This window comes from Mesoplodon densirostris, chromosome 2 (genome assembly GCF_025265405.1).
Source record: "Mesoplodon densirostris isolate mMesDen1 chromosome 2, mMesDen1 primary haplotype, whole genome shotgun sequence".
Taxonomy (NCBI): Eukaryota; Metazoa; Chordata; class Mammalia; order Artiodactyla; family Ziphiidae; genus Mesoplodon; species Mesoplodon densirostris.
Window position 1 is genome coordinate 104768622 of NC_082662.1, and position 16572 is coordinate 104785193.

At 39.9% G+C, this 16572-nt stretch overlaps 1 protein-coding gene across 17 annotated transcripts in view; it reads left to right on the forward strand.

Moving 5' to 3' along the window:
- MAB21L3 (mab-21 like 3) overlaps positions 1 to 16572 on the forward strand; it is an 84793-nt gene that overhangs the window by 16899 nt on the left and 51322 nt on the right. For 8 of the 17 annotated variants that reach the window (XM_060090324.1, XM_060090338.1, XM_060090334.1 and 5 more), the window contains 5 exons: positions 10027 to 10164; positions 10296 to 10349; positions 11605 to 11728; positions 12261 to 12363; positions 13283 to 13532. In XM_060090324.1, coding sequence (XP_059946307.1) covers positions 13485 to 13532 — 48 coding nt within the window. In that variant the 5' untranslated portion in view covers positions 10027 to 10164; positions 10296 to 10349; positions 11605 to 11728; positions 12261 to 12363; positions 13283 to 13484. The other 9 variants (XM_060090328.1, XM_060090325.1, XM_060090330.1 and 6 more) reach the window with 8 other exon arrangements.

Genomic DNA, 16572 nt, shown 5'->3' on the forward strand with positions numbered 1-16572 from the left:
TTATCACTCACCTCCTCGGTGTACACTCAGCCTTCCCTCCCATGCTTCCCTACAGCAATTCCTGTCTGGGCCAGCTGGGGCTTGACTCTTCAGTATAGGACTGATGATAACCACTCTTTATACTATGGCCTCAACTCTCTAATTTTACCTGAGGGAGGAACCTATGGAATCAATAGGATCTTTGCATTTTGGGCACCCAACACAGGACTTGGACAAAGCAGGAGGGCAATGAGTTTGGTTGTATCATCTGAAGATTCTTTTAAAATTTCCCAGTGTACTTTCAAATATTAAATGCTTGCCCTTGAAATTGTGTAGCTACCTTGAAAAGATGGACATGTACTGCAAAATGATTTATGAATGTTCTCTTACTGCCTCTGACCTACATTTGTTTCTTTTTCTGATTATATCTTTCCTGCCTCAGCATGATACATCTTAATAAAGAAAACCAACATAGAAATATATACGTTACAGTTGCACTAATAGTATTTTCCTACTTTTGAACATTTATAAGATTGGGTCTGTTTTCTGATTATGCAGAATAATGTTGGCAAAACTGGAAAGCAAATATAAAAAGAAGCATCAAGAAATGAATTCATTTTGTTTTATTTTAAATAGCATTTGTAGCATTTACACCTTTTTCTGATTATAAATAGCATATGGTCTTTGTAGAAAATGTATAAAAACCAATTCACAAAAAGAAATAAGCCCATAATTATTCCACCATCCACAAATAACAACTGTTAATTTCACTGCATATTTTTCTCCCTCTCCTCTTTGTTCTACATATTCTTAAAAATTTCCAAAATGTCTGTTTAAAATATATTATTCAGAAAGACTACTGTCCAAGGCAGTAATAGCACATTTACTTATGCAGAATTACCCGCCTGATTTTCACTCATAATATTAGACTTAATTATTTAAATCTGACTTGTTAGCTGTCTGATTTTAAAATTTTCAATTACTATTAGCGTTTTAATAACTAGCAATATTTGAGATCTAATAATGAGAGTTCAAAACAGACACTATTGGATGTCTGGTCTCTGGTTCCACATGTAAAGAGCTTGGAAGTTACTACTGGACGCTTACAATGACAAAAAAGGCTGAGCAGACTGAAAAATCAACAACTCCTCTTGGATTAGTAAAAGAGGAGATAACACAAGGCAGACCACTCTCCCCCAAATTGAAGAGACAGACAAGCAAATACAGCGAGTCACAGAGCAGAGGCATGGACATAGAAACCACCATGGGAACCAGCACCAAGGTAGGGAAACCTGCACTGTAATTGATGAATTGCTGGAAGCTCAATGCAGAAAACTCCAGGGACCTGGTCATGGGAGGGCCTTCATAATTTTGTGAGACTTACCTTTAGGTTCTCCACCAGATCCTCACAGTAAATATCAGAAAGAACAAAACAAAACAAAACCAAAAATCCCTCGTGCTTCCTGCAGGGGAGGGAAAATGAACCAGAGCAATCTATTCTTTTTAGCAAGGCCTGTCCTCAGCAGAAACTGGTTAACCAAAACCTAACCTGCTGGGTTATTATCAGACCTGAGAGAAGGGAAACTCTAGTAAGCTCTAACTTTCCATAAGGGAGAAGGAGGATAGCCAACTCCAGTCCACTCTAGCCATCCTGTCCCACTTCAGGAAGGAGGATAAAAACCCTGAGAAACACTAGTGAAGTCCATGGTCCAAGGCACAGGCTCACTAAAAGACTGATCATAGGACTCTAGAATATTTTCCCACCACCACATTACTAGAGCCTATTTACATCAGTTCTTTTACCCAGCACATTATGTTTGACAAGAAAAAATTACAAGGCATATGAAACAACAAAAAACACAGTTTGAATCAGACATGGCAAAGATGTCAGAACTTTCAGATAGGGAATTTAAAACAACTATAATTAATATGCTAAGGGTTCTATTGGATAAAGTAGACAGCATATACTAACAGATGGGTAATGTAAGCAGAGAGAAGGAAATTCTAAAAAAGAACCAAAAAGAAGTGCTACAGAAGAAAAAAAAAACCCAAAACATTGAAACAAATGAAAATGCCTTTGATGGGCTTATTAGTAGACTGGACATGGCTGAGGGAAAAAAATCTCTGAGCTAGAGACTATCTTAATAGAAACCTCCAAAACTGAAAAATAAAGAGAACAAAGACTATAAAAAAAATAGTTAAGGACTGTGGGAAAATTGCAAAAGGTGTAAATACACATAATGAGAATACCAGAAGGAAAAGAAACAAACAGAATATTTGAAACAATAATGATGGTAATTTCCCCCCAATAAATTGCAGATACCACACCACAGATCCAGGAAGCTCAGAGAATACCAAGTGTAATAAATGCCATAAAAACTGCACCTAGGTGTATCATATCCAAATTACAGAAAATCAAAGACAAGGAAAAAAATACTGACCTATAAAAGAACAAAGAAATTACATCTGATTTCTCAGAAATGATGCAAGAAAAGGGTGGAGTGAAATATTTAAAGTGTTGAGAGAATAAAAACCACCAGTATAGTATTCTTCAGTAATGAAGGAGAAAGAAAGACTTTCTTGGACAAACAAAAATTGAGAGAATATGTTACCATTAGACTTGCCTTGCAAGAAATGTTAAAGAAGTTGAAGTTCTTTAGAGAAGGAAAATAATATAAGTCAAAAACTTGGATCTACATAAAAAGAAGAAGAACATTGAAGGAGGAATACAAGAAGGAAAATAAAAACTTATTTTTCTTATTCTTAATTGATCTAACAGAAAACAATTTGTTCAAAATAATGGCAACAATGAATTTAACTGTGTATTTCTGTATATTATATATATGTGTGTGTATATATATAATACATTTATATATATACATACACATTTAAGTATGCTTATATATAAATGAAATGAATGATAACAATGATACAAGGGATGAGAGGAAGAAATTAGGATTATTTCGTTATTATAAGGTACTCACACCACCTGTGAAGTGGTATAGTGTTCTTTGAAAGTAGACTTGGGTTAGTTATAAGTGTATATTGCAAACTCTAGGTCAACCACTTAAAAAATGTTAAAATAAGTTAACTTATTAATTAACTGATATGCTAAGAAAAGAGAGAAAATGGAATCACAAAAAATGCTTAATTAAAACCCCAAAAAGCAGAAAAAAGAGTGGAAGACAAAAACAGGCACAAAGAATAAGGGCAACAAATAGAAAACAGTAACAAACATGTTAGGTATGAATCCAACTATATCAATAATCACTTTGAATGTCAATGATCTAAATTCACCAATTAAAAGACAAAGATTGTCAGAGTGGATCAAAAAACAAAACCCAAGGCCCAACTCTATGTTGTCTACAAGAAACCCACTTTAAATATAAAGATAAAAGGTAAATATATGGAGAAAAATACTCCATGCTATCTCTAATCAAAAGAAAGCAGGAATAATTATATTAATTTCAGACAGCAGACTTCAAAGCAAGGAAAGTTATCAGGGGTAAAGAAGGACGTTATGTAATGATAAAGGAGTCAATTCTCCAAGAAGACATAGCAGTCTTTAACATGTATGCACCTAACAACAGAGTGTCAAACTATGTGAGGCAAAAACCAACAGAATTGCAAGGAGAAATAGATGACACCATTATCATAGCTGGAGACATCAATACTCCTCTATCAGAAATGGACAGATCCAGCAAGCAGAAAATCAGTAAGGACAGTTGAATTCAATAACACCATCAACTTGTTAAAAGTTGTTAGTTGTTAAAAAACAACTAAATATTTATCTAATAAAAATACCAAATATAATTGATATCTACAGACTATTTTATCCAACAGCAGAATACACATTCTTCTTGAACTCAGATGGAACATTCACCAAGACAGACCACATTCTGGGCCATAAAGCAAATTTAAAAGAACAGAAATCATACAATGTCTGCTGTCAAACCATAATGGAATTAAACTAAAAAAACAATAACGGATAACTGGAAAATCCCCAAATGCATGGAGATTAAATAAACAACACACTTCTAAATAATACATGGGTCAAAGAAGAAATCTCAGGAGAAATTGTAAAATATTTTGAACTAAATGAAAAAACACAACCTATCAAAATTTGTGGGATGCAGTGAAAGCAGTGCTTAGAGGGAATTTTATGGCATTGAATGGATATATTAAAAAGGAAGAAAGATCTAAAATCAATAATCTAAGTTTCCACCTTAGGAAACTAGGAAAAAAATCCAAAATACACAGAAGAAAAGAATAAGAATTAGAGCAGAAATAAATGAAATTGAAAATAGAAAATCAATAGTGAAAATCAACAAAACTAAAACTGATTCTTTGAAAAGATCAATAAAATTGATAAGCCTCTAGCCAGACTAAGAAAAAAAGAGAGAGGACAGAAATTACTAATATCAGAAATGAAAGAGGGGTGGGACTTCCCTGGTGGTGCATTGGTTAAGAATCTGCCTGCCAGTGCAGGGAACATGGGTTTGAGCCCTGGTCCGGGAAGTTCCCACATGCTATGGAGCAACTAAGCTGGTGCACCATGGCTGCTGAGACTGCGCTCTGGAGCCGGTGAGCCACAACTGCTGAATCCTGTGCGCCTGGGGCCCGTGCTCCACAACAAGAGAAGACACCACAAAGGCCTGTGCACCGCGATGAAGAGTGGCCCCCGCTCGCTGCAACTAGGGAAAGCCCCTGTGCAGCAACGGAGACCCAACACAGCCAAAAATAAATAAATAATTAAAAAAAAAAAAAAAGCAATGAAAGGGGATATCACTACAAGTCCTATGAACATTAAAAGGATAATAAAGAAATACTATGAACGACTCTATGCCCACAGATTTAATCACCTTGATGAAATGGACCCATTCCTAGAAAGACATAATTTGCTAAAACTCATAGAAGAAGAAATAGGCAATCTGAATAGGCCTATATGTTTTAAAGAAATTGAATCAATAATTAATAACCTTGCAAAACAGAAAGCACCAGGCCGATGTGTGTTCACTGGTAAATTCTACTGAACATTTAAGGAAGAAATTATACCAACTCCCTAAAATTTCTTTCAGAGGATAGAAGCAGAAGGAATACTTCCTAATTCATTCTATGAGGCCAGCACTACCCTAATACTCAAATGAGACAAAGACGTTACAAGGAAAGAAAACTATAGACCCATATCTCTTATGAACACAGATGCAGAAATCTTCAACAAAATATCAGTAATGATGTATAGAAAGAATTATACACCAAGACCAAGTAGGATTTATCCCAGGTACGCAAGGCTGGTTCAACATTCAAAAATTAAATAATATAATTTATCACATCAACAACCTAAGAAAGAAAAATCACATGATCATATCAATAGAAACAAAAAAAGTATCTGACAAAATTTAACACTGGTTTGAGATAAAAATTCTCAGTAAACTAAGAATAGAGGGTAACTTCTTCAACTTGGTAAAGAATATCTACAAAAAAACCTACACCTAACATCATATTTAATGGTGAGAAACTAGAAGATTTCCCACTAAGATCAAGAACAAAGCAAGGATGTCCTCTCTCACCACTCCTTATCAACATCATACTGGAATCCTTGCTAATGCAGTAAGGCAAGAAAAGGAAATAAAAGGTATACAGATTTAAAAAGGAAAAATAAAACTTTCTTTGTTCTCAGGTGACATGATCCTCTATATAGAAAATCTGAAAAAATCAACAGAAAATAACCCCTGCAACTAATAAGCAATTATAGACAGGTTGCAGAATATAAGGTTAATATACAAAGCCAATGGCTTTCCTATATATCAGCAATGAGCAAGTGGAATTTGAAGTTAAAAATACAATGCCGTCTACATTAGCATCCCCCCAAAATGGAATACTTAGGTACAAGATCCATAAATAAATGAAGAGATATTCTATGTACATGGATAGGAAGACTTAACATTGTCAAGATGTCAGTTTTTCCCAACTTGATTAAATGCAATCCCAATAAAAATCCCAGCAAGTCATTTTGTGGATATTGAGAAATTGATTCTAAAGTTTATATGGAAAGGCAAAAGACACAAATAGCTAACATAATATTGAAGGAGAGAACAAAGTTGGAGGACTGACAATACTTCAAGACTTACTGTAGAGCTACAGTAATTAAGACAGTGTAGTATTGACAAAAGAATAGACAAATAGATGGATGAACAGAATGGAGAACCCAGAAACAGACCCCTATAAATATAGTCAATTGATCTTTAACAAAAGAGCAAAGGTAATACAATGAAACATAATATTTTCAACAAATAATGCTGGGACAATGGACATCCATATGCCAAAAAAAAAAAAAAAAAGAATCTAGACACATACACTCTTCACAAAAACTAACTCAAAATGGATAGTAGGCCTAAATGTAAAAAACAAAACTGTAAAAATCCTAGAATATAGCTTAAGAGAAAACCTGGATGACTTTGGGTATGGTGATGACTTTTTCCATAAAATACCAAAGGCACCATCTGTGAAAGAACTAATGAATAAACTGGACTTCATTAAAAGTAAAAACTTCTGGGCCTCCCTGGTGGCGCAAGTGGTTGAGAGTCCGCCTGCCGATGCAGGGGATACGGGTTCGTGCCCCGGTCTGGGAGGATCCCATATGCCGCGGAGCGGCTGGGCCCGTGAGCCATGGCCGCTGAGCCTGCGCGTCCGGAGCCTGCGCGTCCGGAGCCTGTGCTCCGCAACGGGGGAGGCCACAACAGTGAGAGGCCCGCATACCGCAAAAAAAAAAAAAAAAAAAAAAAAAAAAGTAAAAACTTCTGATCTATGAGAGACAATGGCAAGTGAATGAGAAGACAAGCCACAGACTGAGAGAAAATATTTGCCAAAGATACATCTGATGAAGGACTATTACCCAAAATATACAAAGAACTCTTAAAATTTAAGAAGAGGGCTTCCCTGGTGGCACAGTGGTTGAGAGTCCGCCTGCCGATGCAGGGTATGCAGGTTTGTGCCCTGGTCTGGGAAGATCCCACATGCCGTGGAGCAGCTGGGCCTGTGAGCCATGGCCACTGAGCCTGCGCGTCCGGAGCCTGTGCTCTGCAACGGGAGGGAGAGGCTACAACAGTGAGAGGCCTGCGTACCGCAAAAAAAAAAAAAAAGAAGAAAACAAAAAATCCAGTTAGAAAATGTGCCAAAGACCTTAGCAAGACACCTCACTACTGCCATACAGATAGCAGATAAGCATATGAGAAGATGCTCCACCTTATAAGTCATCAGAGAAATGCTAATTAAAACAACAATGAGATACCACTACACAATTATAAGAATGGGTAAAATCTGAAACACTGACAGTACAAAATGCTGGAGAGGATGTGGAGCAGCAGGAAATTATAATCATTGCTGGTGGTAATACAAAATGGTACAACCACTTTGGAAGACAGTTTGGTGGATTCTTACAAAACCAAATATATCCTTGTCATACGATCCAGCAATTACCCTCTTTGGTATTTACCCAAAGGAGCTGAAAACTTACATCCACATAAAAACCTGTAACTGGATGTTTGTAGCAGCTTTATGCATAATTTCCAAAACTTGGAAGCAACCACGATGTCTTTCAGTAGGCGATGGATAAATAAACTATGGTACATCCAGACAATGGAATATTATTTAGCACTAAAAAGAATGAGCTATCAAGCCATGAAAAGACATGGAGGAACTTAAACGCATATTACTAAGCGAAAGAAGCCAATCTAAAAAGGCTACTTACTATATGATTCCAACTATATGACATTCTGGAAAGGGTGAAACTGTGGAGACTATAAAAAAGAATAGTTGCCAGGAGTTGGTGGGGGCTGGGGGTGGAGGAGGGATGATTGGCAGAACACAGGTTATTTTTAGGTCAGTGAAAATACTTTGTACAATATTATAATGATGGATACATTTGTCCAAACCCATAAATGCATAACACCAAGAGTCAACCATAATGTAAATTAGGACTTTGGGTGATAATGGTGTGACAGTGTAGGTTCATCAACTGTGACAAATGTACCACTCTGGTGGCAGATGTTGATAATGGAGGAGGCTATGCATGTCTTGGGGGAGGGAGTATATGGGAAATCTCTACCTTCCTCCCAATTTTTCTGTGAACCTAAAACTGGTCTAAAATTTTTTTTAAAAAAGATACTATTTGGGGCTTCCCTGGTGGCGCAGTGGTTGAGAGTCCGCCTGCCGATGCAGGGGACACGGGTTCGTGCCCCGATCCCGGAAGATCCCACATGCCGCGGAGCGGCTGGGCCCGCGAGCCATGGCCGCGGAGCCTGTGTGTCCGGAGCCTGTGCTCCGCAACGGGAGAGGCCACAGCAGTGAGAGGCCCGCGTACAGCAAAAAAAAAAAAAAAAAAAAAAAAAAAAAAAAAAAAAAAGATACTATTTGATTACACAATACTTACATTTTCCCATAAAATAACACAAAATGTATTATCTATGAGGACCTGGTAACTTGATTGTATTTTCATTATAATCAATATCTTTGGGTTTCTTTATTTAAAAATGATCTATAGTAACACTTTTTTTTCTGGTGAAAAGTTGTATGAATTTTAACATATCTACAGATTCATGAAAACCCCACCAAAATCAGAACACAGAACAGTTAGACCGTTCCAAAAACCTCTCTCATGCTATTCCTTGGTAGTCACACCCTCACCTCACCCCAAGACCCCTGGCAACCACTGATCTGTTCTCCACCACTATAACTTGGACTTTTTTAAAGAATTTTTGAGAATGCCAAATTAATGGAATCATACAATATGTAACTTTTTGAAACTGGGTTCTCTCACTCAGCACAATGTATTTAAGATTCATCCAAGTTGTGTATATCAATAATTTGTTCCTTTTTATTGTTGTATATTATTATATGCTATGGATGTACCACAGTTTATCAATTCACCTGTTGAGAAGCTTTGGGGTGGCATCCAACTTTTGACTGTCACAAATAACAGTGCTGTGAACAATCATGTACAGGTTTTTGTGTAAACCAGGTTTTCATTTCTCTAGGCTATATGCCTAGGAGTGGAATTGCTGGGGGTCAAATATATATTTAACTTCGTAAGAAATTACCAAACCATTTTTCATTCCCATCAGAAATGTGCGAGAGTTTCAGTTGCTCCGTATACTTGTCAACACTAGGTATTGTCACCATTTTTTCATTTTAGCCATTCAATTAAGTATGTAATTGTATCTTTTCGTGTTTTTAATTTGCATTTCCTCAATGTCTAATGATACTGACTATATTTTCACATGCTTATTTGCCATCCTTATATCCTCTTTGGTGAAGTGTCTGTTCAAGCCCTTTACTCATTTTTAAGTTGTGTTGTTCTCTTATTAAGTTTGAGAGTTCTTTACATATTCTGGATACAAGTCCTTTGTTGGGTATGTAGTTTTCAAATATATCCTCCTAGTGCATATCTTGTCTCTTCATTCTCATGACAGTATCTTTTGAAGAACAAAAGTTCTTAAATTTGATGAAGTCTAACTTATCAATTTTTTTTTATCATTCCTAAGAACTCTTGGCCTAACCTCAGGTCACAAGGATTTAGCTTATGTTTCTCATTTAGATCTATGATCCATTTTGAGTTAATCTTTATGTAGGGTATGAGATTTATATCAAGGTTTATTTCTTTTCCTATGGACAACCAATTTTTCCAATACACATTAGTGGAAAGAAATATCTTCCCTCCACTGAAATGTGTTTACACTTTATCAAAGATCAAATGACTGTGTTTGTGTGAGTCTATTTCTAGACTTTCTATTTTGTTCCCTCGATCTCTATGTCTTTATCTTCTGGCTGGGTCTCTTTTAACTAAAAACAGATAAATTTGTCATGTGTCATGAGCAATAGAGGGGGGTGGAAAAGCAGTCCCCTGTGTTCCCAAGAACTAGGAACAATTAATTCCTCCCATCACCTATTTCCTGACACTTCCTAACTCAGGTATCACAGAAACTTAGGTGAACCAGTTAGTTTCATGGTATTACAAATTAATAAAACCAAATGTCTTCTTCTTTAAAGGCTTTCTTCACGCCCAGTGTTTTCCTGGTGATGTCAACTGAAAAATATGCCAGCCTCACATGACTCTGAACAGAGGGAAGGGAGTTGCACCCTGAGTTAAGGAAAAGTTTCAGATGAAAATATAACTCTGTTTACCAGGTAGAGAGATATGAACATGGAAATACCTTACTATTTAATTTGAAAATAAAGTGTCATCCAAGCCATAGCAGGAGTTTTATTACATCGACAGCTGGTCTCTGTTAAAAATAAGTTTCTGGGTTGCCTTTCAGCATTGGGCCATTTGAGTGAGGAAGATCCAAAATGACATTCCAGCGCACAGAAATGTAAGTGGATGGACACACAGCCAGATGGACACAGATCTAGATATTTTCCTTTCCTTTCCTCTAGCCCAATCTGGGGTCACTGAGTACATACTATGTTGTAACAGGTCATCTTTGCTGTTTTATGCATCTCGAAGTATTTTATTTATTAGAATGGTCACTTTAATGTTTAAGGCAAAGAAATATTCACCACTATTCATTGAGGGTCAGTTATGTGTTAGGTTAGTGCTTCCCAACATTTTTGGCACCAGGGACTGGTTTCGTGGAAGACAATTTTTCCACGGACAGGGTGGGGGGCTGGGTGTGGGGGGGTGATGGTTCAGGTGGTAACGAGAACTTTGGGGAGCAGCAGATGAAGCTTCGCTCGCTCGCCCGCCGCCCACCTCCTGCCATGTGGCCCGATTCCTAACAGGCCGCAGACCAGTATCGGTCCATGGCCCGGGGGTTGGGGACCCCTGTGTTAGGTACCGGGCTACACAGGTGACACAGAACAGACAGGGTCTATTCATTGTTGGAGGCTTCCTCACAACTTAAACAATTATCTGTACTTGGTCCTCTGAACTGTCAGATTTGAGTCACCCTGGCATTAAAAGAAATCTTTGAAAGAATAAGTCAGAATTTGTAATCTTGGTGAAGTTGAACAAATTTGTATATTTCAGATTGATCTGAATCAAGCCAACCCTTCCCCTTTTTGGTATGAAAATCCTGGCCACTAAGATAAATCAGTAACAAACACCTTTGCTGGTGAACCAGGTGACATGATCTTCCCAGGGCTTCTTATATTGATTGTTTAGGGTTTGAATGCCTTGTTAAACTGACTTTAAAGAATAACTTCTTGGTCCTCACAACAGAAACTGAGCTAAGGTTGGTTTACATGTTCATACTTGCATTTGGTGTGAGTCATGAGAAACGAGGATATTTATTTCCGGAGGAAAGAGGGGAATCTGATTCCATTTTTAATCCCTCTCAGTGACACAGCACAGTGCCTTGGGCAATCTGTTGCTCAATAAATATTTGCTGATCCAATATCCAATTAGCCAGAGATTTCTATCTACAAAGAAACTTTGTCTTTGCCAATCTGTCAGAGCACCTGTGTTTGTGGGACTGCCCTGTATTTCAGAACCTTTGCCCGTAAGGAACATCATGGAGCAGGGAACTGGCTGTGTTTATACAACACCCCATTTCCTGGGTACAGCATCCAGGTAAAATTAGACTCTAGTAAGCCACCCTGAGCACGTGCTCCTTCTTCTTCTCCCAGGCTCCTCAGTTGGACCTGTTCATTGCTTTCCCCGCTCACATCTGGCGAGTGTCACTGGACCCTAGCACGAGAGAATAATGCCACTTTCAGCATTTTGATCAGCTGCAGTACTGGAGCAATTGAGGTAAGGCCACCACAGGCACAAAAGGATGAAAGTTTGTGCATCTGATGACGGACCACTGGGGTAACCTTAGAATAGTAGGAAAGACCCCACCAGAGGAAAGTGCTCCTGCATTAATGATTACAGTGAAGCAGAAGTAAGGACAACAGCAAGAACACCTGGGAAAAACAGGAGGACTTTGGTGAAGTTGAAAATGAGGTGGAAAGACAACTCTGAATTGCAAGAAGCACAGAGGAAAGAGACTCTTGGTCTGTGAAAAACTGATAGTTTGGAACGACTGACCAGCAGTAAGAGAAGGCAAAAGAAGAAGATTCTGAAATATTCGGGAACATTTGCTATCAAAAGAAGGAGGTTTACAATTACAAATGGAAGAAAATGAAAAGTCGAGGCGGTATTGAGGAGGGGTGGCTTTACCGTATTCATATCAGACTGCAGGTTGCCAGAGGGGAGCTGCAGAAGCTGGACGTAACACTGGGATTAGTGAGGTGGGTGGAGCACGGAGCAGCCAGAGCTCTGATGTGGATGTGGCTTTCAGATGGTGCCAAGTTCGGGAAGCTATGCGAATGCTGTGGTTACAGAATGCAGAGCAGCCTGGGCGCCCAACATGGTTGCTGAGCACCCAGAGGATGCACTCAGAGGTGGGTTTGGAAAAAACACTTGCCTTTGGAACATTGCTCCGAATTGAGCTGGGCTCCCAGAAGTGCTCTAATACCTTTAGATCATCTGATAGCAGACTCTGATGTTTACCAGTTTCAGGGAGATCAAGCCATTGTGAAATTTTTTTTCTGTAATAAAACTAGCCCCAGCCAGCCAGACTGGGAATTTGCTGCCTGAGCTGTTTTCCAACATAGTTTTGCTGGCAAAACCAGATGTGAGTGTTTCCTCGACTCTTGAGGAGTCTGTTTACACTGACTTTATTTTTACTGCTAGCTTTCAGGTGGGAAGAGGGAGATTTAAAGGTCAGCAGGTGAGCGGAAGGATCCTGTCCTGCCATGCCTGGGTGTGCTTCTGTGTGCCTGTGTGTGTCCATGCCTGTGTGTGTGTATGTGCCTGTGTGTGTGCCTTTGTGTGTGTCCATACCTGTGTGTGTGTGTGTATGTGCCTGTGTGTGTCCATACCTGTGTGTGTGTTTCCACATGCGAATTGTTGTGTCCTGATCACTTGTTTGTAGGCATAATCATGGGTGCCAGGCTGGTTGTTCGGAAGTTTCTTATTTGTTTATTGTAAAGAAGGTAAATCCATCTGTGGGGTTTTCTGGATTGGAGGGCAAGGGATATTTACTGTCAACAGGATTAGAACAAGGAGATATAAGATACTGAGCTCAAAGGTGTATCTAGTGTCAGGATAAGAGCATAAATAGTTCAGAAGAAGCCAACTACAGGGCATTTCCATCTTGAATGGAACTTTTGAGTATTTGAGTGGGAAATACAACTTGGAAAATTGCCCTTCGGTCAACGCACCAGTCAACAGAGCTAAATAGAGTAAAATTTGGCTGGACTCAAAGGCAGTTTCATCAACTCTCCTTCTTCAATTCTTTTTTTTTTTTTAATTTCCCAGAAGATGAAAGGTGGATGCTCACAATTTGGAAATGAGAGCTTGAATGAAGAATTGAGAAGGCAAGTCTGTGGTCCACATACACATTCCCAGAGAAAGTCAGCACCCAGAGATTAGTATCACTGAGAAATCTACGCACAAGTGCTCTCTCTGCTGAGAGACAAACCAAGACGTTGCTGCTCTGCTCAGCGTAGACCAAGAAGACATGAAATCCCTAATGGAAGGAAACTTAGAAGATTGCCTGCTGAATAAGGTAAGGACAGATACGGGTCTCTCCCATGCGCCCCTCCCACCCTCCCGCCCCACCAACCTTGATGCAGAAAGAATTTCAGCCTGTTTCCAAAGATAACAGAAAATGCTCCTCAGGAACTCAAGACCATTACCCATAAGAGTGTTCAGGGACTTACCATATTTCAGTCCTCTCTTTGAGGTTCTAGTGCAAGAGGTACGTTGGGAATAGAATGTGGAAGGAAGAGTTAGAACTTGGGCTGGAACTCCAGCTCTGCCACTGTTGCCTGGGTGGTCATGAGCAAGACACTTAACCTGTCTGACCCTCAGTTTTCTTCTCTGTAAAATGGGAGTGATAACAGGATCTTAGTAGGGGCTTTGAAAAAGAGTAAATAAGAAAGCTCTTTGAAAACTGTAAAACTGCTAGATCAAAATATGTATGTATTACCACTATATTTTTAGTATGCATCAATTAAGAACTAATTTAATTTTTTCTCTATAGACTCATAGGCTCTTTGGATGTTAGAACTTGAAGGGACATTAAATATTATCTAGTTTAAGCCTTTCCATTTACAGCCAAAGCGATTAAGGCACGGAGCCACCCTTAAAACTAAAACATTTAAACAAAGAGTTAGGCACTAGTCTAAGGTTTTCATGCCTTTACGAGTAAACAAAGCAGAGTTCATTATTATAATGATAAGTCAAGTTGATTTCTTAGGCAAAACCATTAAGAGGGATAAATAGGGAAAACTTATCATAATAAAAATTATAGCAGGGCTTCCGTGGTGGCGCAGTGGTTGAGAGTCCACCTGCCGATGGAGGGGTCATGGGTTCGTGCCCTGGTCCGGGAGGATCCCGCATGCCACAGAGCGGCTGGGCCTGTGAGCCATGGCCGCTGAGCCTGCGCGTCCGGAGCCTGTGCTCCGCAACGGGCGAGGCTGCAACAGTGAGAGGCCCGCGTACCGCAAAAAAAAAAAAAAAAAAAAAAAAAAAAAAAATTATAGCAAACAAAATGATTTCTCCTTTTGGGGGCTATAAGTGGAAGGGGAGTTAGCTGGCATTTCCCCATTGTCCTGTGTTTTCTGAAAGAAAAAAATCCAGATATTTTTAGCCTGGCCTTCAAATAATACTTTATCTTTCTACCCTTTGCTTCCCTGCATCTTCAATCACAGAAATTCTAAACAAAAGCTCTCTGTGTTGAATCCAGCCTGAGCATGTGTTTTCTTTGGCCTGCAGAGAATTTTTAAATTTTCTCAAATTTGTTACAAACATTTCAAAATAGTAAGATTTTGCATAGAAATCCAGCTTTCCATCTTCTCTGGAAAAAAATCAGGCTATCTGGCAACCACAGGTCCCAGTTTCTTACCTGGCAGCCATGGGCTGGAGCTGAGTGTCTGTCCCACTGGAGACTGCGACACTGCTAGGGTCTGACACCCGCCTCCCCACCCCCCTGCCCCATGTGTGTCCCCTACTCCGCCCCGTAGGTGGTTGAGTCTGACAGCCCTGTCCCACAAGAACTGTGCCCTGAGAAGATCTCAGGCCAGAGCGTCCCTCCCCCCGACCTGGGGAGATATCCTGTCTCTTCTTCATTTTTCTGGCTCATCCTCATCCTTCAAACTCAGCTCAGAGTCCACTTGCTCATGAAAGATTAATCTGACACCCCAACACAAAACGTTTGTGTCTTCCTGTGAACTCCCATCATAATGATCACTGATCATATTTATTTGGCGATCAATTGTATCTTGACTCCTGACGCCTTTCCTGTTGTTATCTTGGTGGCAACTTAAATAGTATATCATTTTATTCTTTATAAGTTTCCAGAGGGAAGAACAGTGTCTTGGATATCTTTATTCCCCTTGAATTCACATAGTATCATTGCACGTATGTGGTCAGAAGTATCTACAGGGCTCGTTGAAAATAATGCAAGACGAGTGTTAAAGGTGCTAGTAGGTTGAGGCCCTACAGTGTCTCATTTAATCAACAATCATGTGACACGTGCATATTACCTCCATTTTAACAGAGGAGGAAGCGGGGCTCATGCTGATTAAATAGGGTGTCCAAAGTCACACAGTTAGTGAAGATGCTGCAGTTTCAGCCTATTCCTTTTTTACACCAAACCACATTTCATCTGCTAAACCCTCTATATCACCATAAACACACACAGTGCAAAACACAGTGCCCAAAACACAGGTCTGGATGTGGCCTGCTTAGTGAGAGAGAAATTTTGTGTTTGGGTATCTTTAAGGGTGGCCCTATCTCACCTGCAGATTTTGCACATAACCCCAAAGGTAAAAGGAGGAAGTTCCCCATGCAGACAGCAAATGCTTAACATCACAAGCGCTACATAGAGATTTATTTATTTAATTTTATTTTCAGCTGCATTGGATCTTCGTTGCTGCACGCAGGCTTTCTCTAGTTGCAGTGAGCAGGGGCTACTCTTCATTGTGGTGCACAGGCTTCTCATTGCAGTGGCTTCTCTTATGGTGGAGCACGCGCTCTAGGTGCACAGGCTTCAGTAGTTGCAGCACACAAGCTCAGTAGTTGTGGCTCGCAGGCTCTAGAGAGTAGGCTCAGTGGTTGTGGTGCACGGGCTTAGTTGCTCCACGGCATGTGGGATCTTCCCGGACCAGGGCTCGAACCCGTGTCGCCTGCATTGGCGGGCGGATTCTCAACCACTGTGCCACCAGAGAAGCCTACTACATAGAGATTTAAACAAGGTGCTGGAGGGGAAGAAAGCAGTGTGACCTCTGATGGGAGAGGCGTTTCACAGAAAGAGTGATGACAAAGCCTTAGCGTGTGCATAATGCATAGGGTTTTTGTTTGGTTTGGTTTGGTTTGTTTTTTTTTTTTGCGGTATGCGGGCCTCTCACTGTTGTGGCCTCTCCCGTTGCGGAGCACAGGCTCCGGACGCGCAGGCTCAGCGGCCATGGCTCACGGGCCCAGCCGCTCCGTGGCATGTGGGATCTTCCCAGATTGGGGCATGAACCCACGTCCCCTACATCGGCAGGCAGACTCTCAACCACTGCGCCAGGGTTTTAACAAGTGGAGGAGAGGCCTTCCAGCTC